General features: G+C 41.0%; 1 protein-coding gene across 1 annotated transcript; it reads left to right on the top strand.

Annotated features, from left to right (window-relative positions):
• The first annotated feature begins 5,926 nt into the window (after window positions 1-5,926).
• On the top strand, window positions 5,927-12,793 carry LOC308411782 (metalloproteinase inhibitor 2-like). The gene is made up of 5 exons (XM_080905812.1): window positions 5,927-6,323; window positions 11,381-11,481; window positions 11,571-11,679; window positions 11,803-11,927; window positions 12,068-12,793. Exons 1-5 carry the CDS (start codon window positions 6,194-6,196, stop codon window positions 12,263-12,265), a joined length of 663 nt encoding a protein of 220 aa, XP_080761938.1. The 5' UTR covers window positions 5,927-6,193; the 3' UTR covers window positions 12,266-12,793.
• The last annotated feature ends 206 nt before the right edge of the window (window positions 12,794-12,999 follow it).

Raw genomic sequence — 12,999 nt, 5'->3', positions numbered from 1 at the left:
TGACATGTGAATGCAGTTCTGCACTCCACAACAGACTTTTGGCACATTTCTCAAAAACTGACAATATTTTTAACTGCTCTTCACAGGGGGTGTGCTTGAGCCAATGTACCTGCACAGATAACGGCAAGTAAGATGATACAAGCACCCTCCGCGTGAAAAAGGTCAAAGGTCACACTTAAAGGTCTTAAAAGTTAAAATGAATAAAAACAACAGATTTTAAGCCTGTCAGATTTATCTCCCGGTAGGACACCGAATACAAAACTGTTTACAGGGCTTTGATTAAAGGTTATTGCAGTCTCACGTCATGAATCATGAAATTTTCCCAGGTGATTGTTTTTACCACCCTCCAGACTGTCTTCAAGTCTTCCTGCATTTCATCTTCACACAACTGAGAGTTATTCATGACAGCAGCGCCTCTACATGCCCGGGCAGGTGGGAAAAACAACTAGAGCTGTACCGAACCAGTCGATCAAACTACGCAATCTGCGTGGGCTTTAGATTTAAAGATTACCAAATACTTAATCTTTAGTCTAGTATAAACTCAGAACAACCGTTTGGTTGATAGAAAATAGATCAATTCACAAGTAGCCCCATCCTAAGGCGATTGTTTAATGTACTCTAATATATATTTACAAGAAGGAAAGGTTTGCCTATTTCATCATAAGGGCAGACTTGCTTTGTGAGTAATATCTGGCAGCTTTTTCATTATTGTGTCACTTAACCCACCAAAAAATTAACCCCGCATGTCATGACATATTCTGTTTGTTTGGTCAGCCCCAGAATTTTGAAATTCCACATGGCTTTTATGAACAATGTTCTTCTTACTATGTAATCTTCATCATCTGAACATCCTCCAGAATTTCCCAATTTCCACCGATGTCAGATGCAACTAAGTGTGTCGTTATGGCAAAAGTGCACAACAACATAACAAACCAAGTTGCAAACATGCCGAGAATTAAGCATCACATTAATACTGAAATGTTCGGCAGCAAAGGGTCTCAGTCTCACAGCATCGCGGAGGGTTTTTGCCCCACTTTTCTTTGCAAATGTGAAGGTTCAGCTGTGTAGAAGATAGATTGCGCATCCAAATGCAGGAGTGAGGAGATCAAAACGGCGTTAATGCTAACAGAAATACAGGAAGTTCAAAATGTCACAGAACGGGAGCAGGGAAGTGGCAAACACAAGGTGACAGAGCTAAAAGAGATGATAGGACAAAGGCACAGAGGTGGCACATGGAGGCACAGAGGTATACAGAGGAGCTCAAGCTGGTTTGAGGTATTTGTGCTAATACGCTGTTTGATTTCACCAAATGTGGCCAAACATCTCCACTTTGTTCCAGAAGTCTCGTGGTTTGTTCAGATGCAACTTTACAAACGCAAGCTGCGTGAAAGAAGACACTTTCTCCTGGCAACCCTCACAACCAACATTTCTTCAGTCTTTTTCTAATTGTTCTGTCACGAACTTTAAAATTTAACCTGCTAACCGAGGCCTGTAGATCCTAAGGTGTAGCTCTCGGGTTTTACACAATTTGTCCGAGGATAGTCTGACCTTAGGGTGAATTTCCTGGAAGATTGCGACATTATATTAACACATAGCTAAATGCCCCAGACCAACAAAGTTCAAAATCTTCTGCTTTTCAAGGAGTGCTCACACTTAGCTGATGCTCAGTTAATCGAGTATATTTTATTAGCAGCACCTGACTGCTACTGACCCTTTTCATTTCTATGGAATAAAGGGTAGCAGTGAAGGTGTTCTTAGCGTTTTAGATGTTTCACGTGACTTTTTAAGAAAAAAAAGAACTATGCTAACAACTACTGGAATACTGAAAACACATTTCTGATTTCCTCTGAGTCTGTTGGATGTAGCTCAGAACGTAGCAGCTCATTTACTAATGAGAAGGTTGGTAGTTTGATACTTGGCTGCTCCAGTCTCTGATGTGTTCCTCACAGTATGAATGTGTTTGAATGTTAGATAGAAAGGTGTAGTCACTATATTCAAACCAGTCCCATGTCCCAATTCCCATGTGTAAGAGGAAACAGCTTTCTAGTGGATTTGGATTTCTGTGGGAATTAGCAGGTTAAACAAATTGCACAACATCTATTCCCCTCTTTAAGTTGCTCATCATTTAAGGAGCTGCCCACAGTACCAAAGTCACGAAATGGTAGTGCTATTGCCTGCAGAGGAAATGACTGTACATTTTGTACAAACTTGATATTTTACAAGTCTGTGCCTGTTAGGTAAAAGTGAAAGTTCCTGTAAACACACTCACCGTAGTTACCCAGAGAGGCACCACTTATTAAAATGCACTGAAGAGACTAAGAAAGCTTTTTGGATATTATCAGCAGACTCATGGTGACTAACATCTCAGTTGCTAACATCTGTGGATGTGGACATTTGACCTCAGAGTGCGTGGAACTTCAAACAGATGTTTTCTTCCACATCGGTGTCCCTGAAGCAGTTTCCTAATGCTGATTCACTGTCTTCCATTGTCACCGGTGAATTGCGAATAGCTGCAATGATGGATGGAAAGTTATTGGAAATACCCCGTGGGTTGTGGCTGAGGGTGCAAAGAGGGGCTGGACAGTTGGAAATCCGCGTGGCGGTCAGGTCATGTGCAATGTGTGCAGATAACAGGCGAGGGGTCTGTTTGGGAGTCAGAGGATGTGGGTCAGTGCCACAGCACCCACCAGTACCCACAATGAAAACCTCTTTTTTATGCCTTACTGGGCACTTCCTTTTGAGAGTATTCCTGGCCTTGCAAGTCTGTAATTTAGGGAATGGAGGTTCAGGCCATTTTTAAGCCCCTTTTGGCATTTGTAGCTGGTAATGTACACAGAGGGGGCTGCTTACATTGCACTTCTTTGACAAATCCGCCCTCTTTCAACGAATTAAAACCAAATGTTGATACAATCATCCAGATCTCGACTGGTGGATAAAACTCTGTTCTAAAGAGAGAGTCGTAGTGCGGGAAATCGCTCAGAATATACCCAGGAGCTCAGGACAAGGGTGTGATATGTGAGCAGAGCCCATCACATCAGTCAGCATATGAGTGTAAAGGAAGCAGACTGTTTGGACAGGAGGCAGCAGGCCTTGCCTTAAAGAAGGCATCTGGTGTTCCCCCAGTGCCCCTGGTAAAGTTGTATTAAACAGAAGCATATTTCTGGCAACTCTGTCTCAGATGTGTCACTTCCTTTTGTATGTTTGTCTTGATTTTTCTCACACCCATCTTCTGTGGTATTGTCCCTCTAAGCTCTATTGTTTCTGGTAAACTGCACTCTGTTTACGAGTCATAACGACTTACCAGAGTTCAAACAGTTTGGGAATTTTTCTTATCTCATTGGTGGTGATCTCACTCCAAAGGTACATGTAAATACAACGGTAAAATAAATGTCTGAATTTAACAAAGGTAATGAGTTACGCAGATGACACCAATTTGGTTGTACCATTTTGCTTTCTTCCTCTCCCGCCTGTGTTTTTTAAAAAAATTTTCTTTAACACAGACATCAAGTAAAAGACCTGTGGAAAAGAAAAACATGCAAAAATTGTTCAGCCATGAAAACCAGTGGAAATATTTGCCGGAGTGGCCAGAGGACTCACAGTCAGTGGCCAAATATGATGTCAGGGAGCGAGGCAGCCACAGCAGATCCAGTCCCCTCTCTGGCATTCTTCTTCATTCATCATCAGCTCTAATCGCTGAATACTGTACATCATGTCCTCGCTGTGATCTCGCCCTCCTGTGCCAGAATCAACACAAGAGGCCGCAACCCTAAAACTCTTAAGATCCTCAGTTTCCAGAAGCAGCGGTAAACTTTCCATTTATTTCTGTACATGAATACGGGATGAGGAACGACTCAGGAATTCGACTATAGCATAATGTTTCTTTCTCGGCAGGCTGGGGGTGGGAGCTGCTGAATTGCTGCCAGACTGAGCTCATTAACTTTAAGGGCATGATGTCACTTCTCTCCACCGTGCCACACCTCCTTCTGTCAGACAGTGTTTTAGGAGTTCCTGAAAGTGACTATAAGATACATAAACACTCTCGCTAAATTCCAACCTCAGATAACTGCGCAGCGTGGGCTACGGATTACTCAGCCTGACCCACGTTAGGATTTACTCATAGGCGAATTATCATGTGTGCAAATGTTTAAAGCATCTAAAATCAATATTTTTGTGACAGTGAATCAAATGTTGCCGTGACAAGACCTGGCAACGGGAAAGGAGTTGAGCGATGAACCTGCAGGGGACTGTGGCCTGAATTTCCCGCTACCCACAGCTTAAGTGAGATTTATAGCAATTTTTAGTAAATTGTTTGTCTGTCCAAGCCACAGCTTTGCCAAATGGTTTTGCCCTCACAGGAGTCTCATTGATTTTATAGGATAGTTTTTTAGCATGATAGAAGAATTATTTATGCCAAGACAGAGATTTCCTCCAGGAGTTTGTTAATGCAAAAAACTGGGCTAAAAGACACTAAATATCAGTGTTGCTCCATGATTGCTGAATGTGTTTTTAAAAGGTACGGCAACAAATGGCTTATATAGTTGTTGCTGTACTGGGGATTTCTCTCAGGATGTGATAATTGAACCACTTCATTTAATGAGACTATACAGACTTTTTTAAAACTTCCACAGTATTTGCTCCTTTTGGTCTCCTGTTAGTGGAGAAATGTAGTCACAAGACTATTCTGGTGTGCTGAGCCATTGCCTCATGGTGTCCAGTACAGAGACTATAATGAATAGGCAAGGCAAGGCAAGGCAAAGCAAGTTTATTTGTATAGCACAATTCAACAACAAGGTGATTCAAAGTGCTTTACAGAGACATTAGAAACAAGAACAAATAAAAAGCATGATTTAAAATTGATTAAAACAAGCAAATAAACTAACTAACTAATTAACAAACAAACAAACAAACAAACAAACAAACAAACAAACAAACAAACAAACAAACAAAACAGTATATAAAATCAAAACAGAATATCATGTATTAACAATAGTAATGCATTGTAATACGTCATATTTATTATCATTAAAACAAACAAAGCTCCTGTCCTTATCTAACAATTTAAATGAGTAACACACACACACACACACACACACACACACACACACACACACACACACACACACACACGTCCATCTAGAAAGGCTTTTCATTCCAAAGTTGTATTTTAAGTTAGTAGCATAGTTGTAAACGTCAGTAAGATTTAGTCTGACGCTTTCTTACCTCTGGAGTTGAATCCAGATGTTCAGGTTCCAAGCTCTTTGATGCCTTTTGTAGGCATTTATATATAATCCACTGAGAAATTGTTTATTATGATTAGAGAAACAAATGTTACCTCTGTGGCAGGAACCACACAAACTGAAGAACAGATAGTTTTTTTTATGCCAAATTTTAGTTTTTACTGCTCTACCGTATTTCGGGGGGAAATATTGCACTTTTTTATTTACTATTTCTTAAAAACCTTCAGATAAAAAATGATAAAATATAAAATGTTGCTATAATTAAAACAACGCGAGAGTTTACACGCGCGAAACCACACAAGGTATAAGTCAAATAATTAGTTAAATGAAAGAAGGGGCCTTAAAAAAGTACAAAAATTAAACAATTAAAACATTTTAAAATATTTTTAGATACCCATAAGTTTCATGGTAATACCTACATACTCTCACTGCAAGACTTGTACTTTTATGGAGTGGCGTGCAAGAGTGAGGAAACACTTCGCTTAAAACTTACGAAAAAAAAAAGGGGAAAAAGTCACAAGTCCCAAAATACGTGTGTCACAGGGTGATGCTGTTTGTTATCACCGTCGTTTCCTAAAAACAATTATCCGCCTCCTCATGCATCAGCCTGAGATTTACGTAGTTTAAGGGGTGCGTGTGTAAAGTCGGCAGCTCCTGACCTCTGTCGCGCTCTTGCGCTCTCTGGCCACCGGAGGGGGAGGGAGGAGTTTGCTGCTGCTGCCTGCTAATAAAACGTGGCTGCTGCTGCTGAGGGTAGTGGAAAACAGACTTGGTGTGCAGTCTTTAGCAGGATTACACTTTCTCTCGTGCCCTGTGCATCATTTTATGCACAGCACCGTCGTGCGTCGACTTCTAGCCAAGGACAGCGACTCGTTTCCTTTAAACCCGACAGGCAGGTCTATATCTATACCCTCACTCACTTTTCCAGTTTCAGTTAGAAAGCGTAGTTTTCAGAGATGACCTGGACGATGAAGAGATGTTTTGTCACTCTGGCCATCCTGTGTCTTTGGCGAGTGCAACAACTGGCAGAAGCCTGCAGCTGCTCCCCGAGGCATCCCCAGCAGGTGTTCTGCAACTCAGACGTCGGTAAGTTGATTTTTAGACTAACAATCAACACATCAAGTTGTGTTTTTGCCATTAATGTATTAGTTAGCAATGTCTAGGATAAATTGGTTTGGGGTTTCCCCCCCCCCACAAGGAAACCATCGTATTCTGAGAGGGAGACTGCCCAGCTCCCGTGTTTACAGTTGCAGTGGGAGGAGGATGGAATTTTCTGTCCCCCAGTCTTTCTTTCCACTGCCCTCCTCTTTTTCTCTAATCTTCTGTTGATAGCTTCAATGCTCTTTCATAGACACATCAATATACTGTCTGGAGTTTTGTCTTCTTCAATACCATTTTAGGCTTTTTTTTAATCTACAGTAAACCACATTATTCCTTGTTGTTGCTAAGGAGACTTTAAACAAAATCATTTGTGTTTGTGCTTGTTTATGACAACATGAATATAACTTCATTTTCTTTCACCAGTATCACCTCAGTGATCATATAGTTTACTGAAAGGCAAATTCATTTAATCCTACTCAAACGCTCCTGAGGATAATTTCCCTTTAATTTCGCCTGTTACAAAAAAGTACTTGTTGCTGCCTTCAACACAGACCTTAAGCTAACAGGACTGTTAACAGTGACCAGCCTGTCCAGCTCCGGGTCTTTTTTCTTGCTTCTGAGATGGCTGAGTGTGTGGCATGTGGACAGAAGGTGACTTATTCAAAGATTTTTACTCACTGGATTCCATTGCTCAAGAGGATGAATAAACTTTATTATGCTACCTGAGAATGTACACAAATGGAAAGTCAGATACCGCACTAAAAGGGAAGACAATTTTTCTTTCTTTTTACCCTATTTTGGTGCTTTAGGCTTTACAAAGTGAACCTATTAAAATAAGTTCTGTTTTTTGATTAGGCAGATTGTGCAGAACTCTAGAAAAACGAAGATGCTGGCAGTCATCTCAGCCTCACAGCTGATTCACCTCATTTCCATCTCTTAAGTCAGTTTCTAACATGACCTTGACCCTCCGCTCCTGCTTCAGCACCATGGATAGACCCTCACATAAACATAAACCACCATAGAGTCTCGGGGAATCTGTTTCTTGACCAAATATTCTTGAGTTCGTGTCTTCGGGGGTTTAGGCAAAGTTTAAGAGTGGGCTCAAGCTAGTTGGAGAAGAAAAGCGCCAGCAAAACTTCACCAAGTTGCTGGGTCACAGAGAGGGCAGTCAACTGTTGCACACTTGCACAACTTATTTAAACGTCAGAGAGAAGTTTCGGGAATTTACGAAATCGTTGGCATTCCACTTCACCAGCCCATGAACTGACTGCTACCTCAGTGGGTTGATGAAATTTTGCATTAAGCAAGCTCATTCAAAATTCTTATTCTTCTTGGGCTTAAAATGAAGGTGAATCATGTTTTTCTTTGAACCATGGGCCGCTTGTGTTATAATAAATGATGTGTGTGTATTAAATACAGCATTCCTATGTAGATTAAAATAAGTCAAGATACTATCTTAATAAGTGCCAGACAGCTAACTGACTTGGAAGTATTGCTAAAGTTTCACATAGCTAGTGCTGGTTTTGGTTTTTGGAGATTACAGATACTTACTGAAGAGCAGTTCATTTCCACAGTGCAGGAAGATCATTACACCACTTGTGATGTCATTTTTAAAGGTGGGCCTTCGTATAACCTGAAAGTCGATATAAAATGAAAATTCCAGATGCAAGTTTGATACTAAGATTAATGGAGGCTTAAGCCTTGAGCCAGAGTTTTTAATCTCATAACAGTGGTTCTCTTTTTTTTTAACCTCAGTTGATCGCCATGGTAACTTATGGTGCAGACTTAACCAGCTTATTTTCAGAGATTTGGATAAACATGGAGATGGGTTGGTTTGATGTCAGTGAGCAGTGATAGTTAAGGATAAGTAGCACCTTTTAGTATCTATTGCAACTCCTGGGTGCTACAGGAACAAAAAAAGCACACACACACACACACACACACAAAATCAGAGACTTCTTTTATCCTTGTATCTGGAACAACAATGATTTTCAATTCAATTCAGTTTTATGTCTACAGGACCAAATCACAACAGTAGGAAACCTCGGGCAAAACCAGAACCAGGGAGGGGCAGCCATCTGCCATTATGTTCCTATTTACTGAAGTCAGCTGTTGGTCAACTTTGTGCAGAAGAAGAGTCTAATGTCTTGTCAGAACCCCCCTTAACTGGGAGTCAGCACAGAGGCTGATAGAGAAAATGTGATTAGGAGAAAAAGGTAACTGCCACTGATTGGTGTATATGGTTTTATCCAGCAAAGTAAGTCTGGCTTTGTAGAGCCTGGTTTGTAGTGCACGCCTAGGATCAAGTTTTGTTGTAAACAGTTCCACTGTCAAAACAGTCAGAGCAATCTTTCCTCATAAATGGAAATCTATCTTCTGGTTCCTTGGCGGAGGCAGAGGAATGTTGGGTATTCATAAACCACACTCATTATTCTTTACTTTTATTTTTCTTTTTAAATTTAAAAACTATCTGTGCTGCTTTTTGTGAAGAAAGAAAATGAGTCATATTGGTTCCTGAACAGAAAGTAGTGGGTACGACTTCTGGGACAAAAGCAGCCCATAAATTGCAAGCTGTGCAAACACAGCTGATATTAAAACCAGATTTCCGTCCTTTGAGCTGGACAGAATTTGTGCAAATAACCACAGCAGCTGCCTTAAGCTCCAGCACCACTTGCAATAGCGCGCTGGATTGATCCGTGCAGTGCGACACTTGCAACTCCCCTTTAGGAAACTGCATGTGAACGTTATGTCCATGGCCTCAGTCACATGCAGACTGTAAAAAAAACAGGAGAAAACGCTAAAAACGCTACATTTTTTTATGCAAGGCATAACAAAACTAACGGCTAATGTAGATGATGAGATTTTAAAGTTATCTTCGTCCATAGCTTCATGTGTTTGCGTTTTACATCGGATGCTCTTCCCTGAAGGCGATTTGTATCCCTGGCTGGAATCGTACCGGGGACCTTTTGCTTACCACACGCACACCAATGAGATGATGAGTATTTAAACTCTACAATTGTCCGTTTTTAAAAGGAAAACAAAGGATTACCTCAGATTAGTCTGTATCTCTTTGCACAGGATCAGCAGGATAGTCAGTTTGAATTTGTACTTGACTTTTTCGCACTCTGACCGCTTTGTGGCTCCTCGGAGAGGAAGACGAGGGCACATGCTCTTCAATTACATGACATGCATTTGCTTTTTTGTTCTTTGTTTTTAAAACCCTCCCATGACCACAATACTGCATGCAAAATATTGTGTTTATTGTTTGAGTAACTAGAAAATTAGATGGTTCCTTCGGTTTCCAGTTCTGTGAAACTTATGATTTTTAAAGGGCTTTGTCAGCCTGTTCCAGTAAACATCCAGGCTCTGGCAAGAACTTGCGTACACACTATATACCAGCACAGAGAATAAAGTTGTACTTCTAAACCGCTCGAACAGTTTGTGGAGGAAAAATCCATCAAATCAAATAGGTGGCATGTCAAAGGAATATCACATTAATTAGCTTAAAGATCCTTTTTTCCCCGATAACTTGCCTTATTTTCTCATGTACATGTAACTCAAGAGCTACACCTAATTCTAAAACATGCTAAGATTATATATCAGTATGCGCATAAGACCCCATTTTCAGTATTTTTCACTTTATGCCTCTTTAACATCCTGTGGTTATTCCCACCTGCTCTAATTCCTGCTTTTAGGCGTAGAAGAAGAGGTCTCTGTTTGATTCGACACATTGGAGCAAAGGGGGATTACCGCTAATACACTCTGCTGAGAAGTTGGAGAGTTTCTCGGCACGGCTACCTCACTCTGCATCAAAGCGAGGGAGGGAGGGAGGGAGTTTGTGATATGTAAACAACGAAAAAGAAAAAGAGAAATCCGGTGACTGGTGTAGATTATCCCTAACACAGCTTTTCTTTTGTATCCCTCTTGACTTTAAAGGGCCGTCTTCTCCTTGTATACACAGCACATTGTTACGCTAAGAATACTTCAGCAATGTGACTGCCTTCCCGTGCTTGCTTCAGGACCCATCACTCCATCACTCCATGTGTGCGCACATTCTCCTTTTTTCTCTTGCTTCCTTTTGTCTGGGATTGATGCTTTAGACCCTTAAAAGGAGATGTTCTCTAAGCCTCATGAATGAGGGCACATATGGCTCACATCTTCATAGCTTCATATAAAAAAGGCAAATGAAAGGGCTTGATATTATTTGGCAAGGAGCGATCAGAGACAGTCAGTAGCTGCCACCTTGGGAAAGCAAGGACTGAAGTGGAACTTGAGAGAGAACATCTGGTTAGTGTTAGCTCTGTCGCTTGCTTCCTTGCAGTCCTGTGAATATACAGTAACTGCCGGGTGTCTGGTTGCAGCTGACATGTGATCATACTGTACTGCACTTCCACATTTTGAACACACATGGAAAGAGCAGCAACTTTGAAAAACACAAGTTGATTTGGGGTTTTTTTGTTTTTGTTTTTCGACTACTCGGGATTTTAGCTCAACGGCTCATTTGTATGGCTCTAATAGTAATTTTCCATTAAAGCCTGTTTTTTTTCCACATGAGCTCTTTTCTTCCAGCTTCAGAGTGCAAGAGAGAAAAGGAGGAGGCTACATGTGAAAGGAGGAGGTTGATTTGCATGTCAGCACCTCTCTCCAGACAGAAAGGCAGGCTGGCTGAGAGGCCTGGGGGCGGGGGGCACTCTAGTTCAGCTTTTTCAAAGACTGCTGACTGGCTTCCTCCTGTGTCGGCCCAGGAACCTGGGAACAGGCAGCATGCATTCCTCCCTCTGATTGCAGCTGATGAAACACTCATGCGCCTCTGTCTTCCCAGGACCTGGCACATGCAAACTTCTCAGATTCAAGCCACAGCAATGTGCTGCGGCCAACTCCAGCATGCCAAACCTGGGCAGGGCTCAGATCAGATACAGATAGATGCGGATTCATTTCAGTTTTAACATAACAAAGCAGCGTTCCAGTTACAAAGCTGGCATTCACACAAAATGAATGTTAATGCAATTTGTTTTTTCTCTTTTTTTCTTGTCTTTATCCAGTTATCAGGGCAAAGGTAGTCGGAAAGCAAGAGGTGGATGTTGGCAATGACGTCTATGGGGATTCCATCAAACGGCTTAAGTACGACATTAAACAGATCAAGGTATTTAGGACAAAGCTATTGCATTTATCATTTTTCTTCCATGTGTAAAAACTTCAGTGGAATCTAAATGTTTTTGCTTGAATTCCCAGATGTTCAAAGGTCCCAGCAACGCTATCGATGCCTTCTACACAGCTCGCTCTTCTGCGATGTGTGGAGTGTCTCTGGAGACTGACGGCAGGAAAGAGTATCTAATCACAGGTATGACTTTCAGTGCAGTGTAAGGCACATGTTGTGTAATATAACAAACATGTTCTTTAATGTGGCTTCATATAGATTCTTATATATCCTCTAGATTTACACTTTGCTCTCCTTCCACTGTAGGAATGCTGGAGGCTGATGGGACAATGCACGTCACTCTGTGTGGCTTATTTGAACCCTGGGACAACCTGACTACCACTCAGAAGATGGGTCTGACTGAGCGCTATCAAATGGGCTGCGAATGCAGGGTATGGAAAATTTATGATTAAAAGTCTAAGGGAGTAGTTAAAGTTTACATTTACCAGATGATCACTTCCCAGTTGCATAAAACAAATCACCGCTAGATGCACGATGTTGTAACGATCACTGTGCTTTTTCTGATCCTCAGATCACCTCCTGCAGCTCCATCCCCTGCATGATCAACAGCCCATCCGAGTGCCTTTGGTTGGACTGGTTGATGGAGAAGACTGAAAATGGAAGACAAGCTAAACACTATGCATGCATCAAGAGGAGTGATAACTCTTGTGCCTGGTACAGAGGCTCTGCAGCGCCCAAAAAGGATTTCATGGACATCGAAGACCCTTAACTTTACCACTGTGCACATGTCTGCAGTTTAAATATGCCACCATAGAAATATCAAAAACAAAAATAAAAAACTCATCAAATTCCCCTTCTTTTAATTATCAAAAAAGCTGTAGAGTGGATTTTTAAAAAAGGAAAAAAAAAAAGGTTTTAATTGCAGATCTCATGTTTTCACTTATCATTCCTATGAGCTCAGCGCTTTTTGCCACACCGGCCCCTGAATCTGAAGCACATCCTCATAAACCACTTCTCCTCCAGCTGGAACAAAGGGGGGAAAACACCATAATTCAATGATACAATTTCTTCCTGAGCTATTAATCTGTAATTCTTTATTCAAGTTTTAAAGGGTTCTATAATTAAAATAACATGTACCTACTGATCAAAGTTCTGTGAATCTGCTTTGATAAATAACACCAGGAAACAATCATCCTGGCAGAGCTATCACAGGGAACAGGAGCATGCTTTTTAAATGTGTGGCAACTGATTTGTGTTAAAGCACGACTCTTTAACCACAGTCGCTGCTTTTCTTATACTATAATCCTGAATAGACAAGAAGGCACTTTGAACATAATTATATCGCAACATTCATATTGTCTGTAATGAAAAAAACATGTTGGAATTAAAAGAGGATCAAATCCTCCATGGTTTGTTGTTTTGTTTGTTTTGTTTCTGCATATATAGATCACAGCTCTAGGCACTGTTATACTTTAGTACGTGTGAGCACATATTTTATTTAAG

This window comes from Rhamphochromis sp. 'chilingali' (assembly GCF_963969265.1).
Source record: "Rhamphochromis sp. 'chilingali' genome assembly, chromosome: 15".
NCBI classification, from domain to species: domain Eukaryota; kingdom Metazoa; phylum Chordata; class Actinopteri; order Cichliformes; family Cichlidae; genus Rhamphochromis; species Rhamphochromis sp. 'chilingali'.
This window is presented reverse-complemented; position numbering and strand designations above follow the sequence as displayed.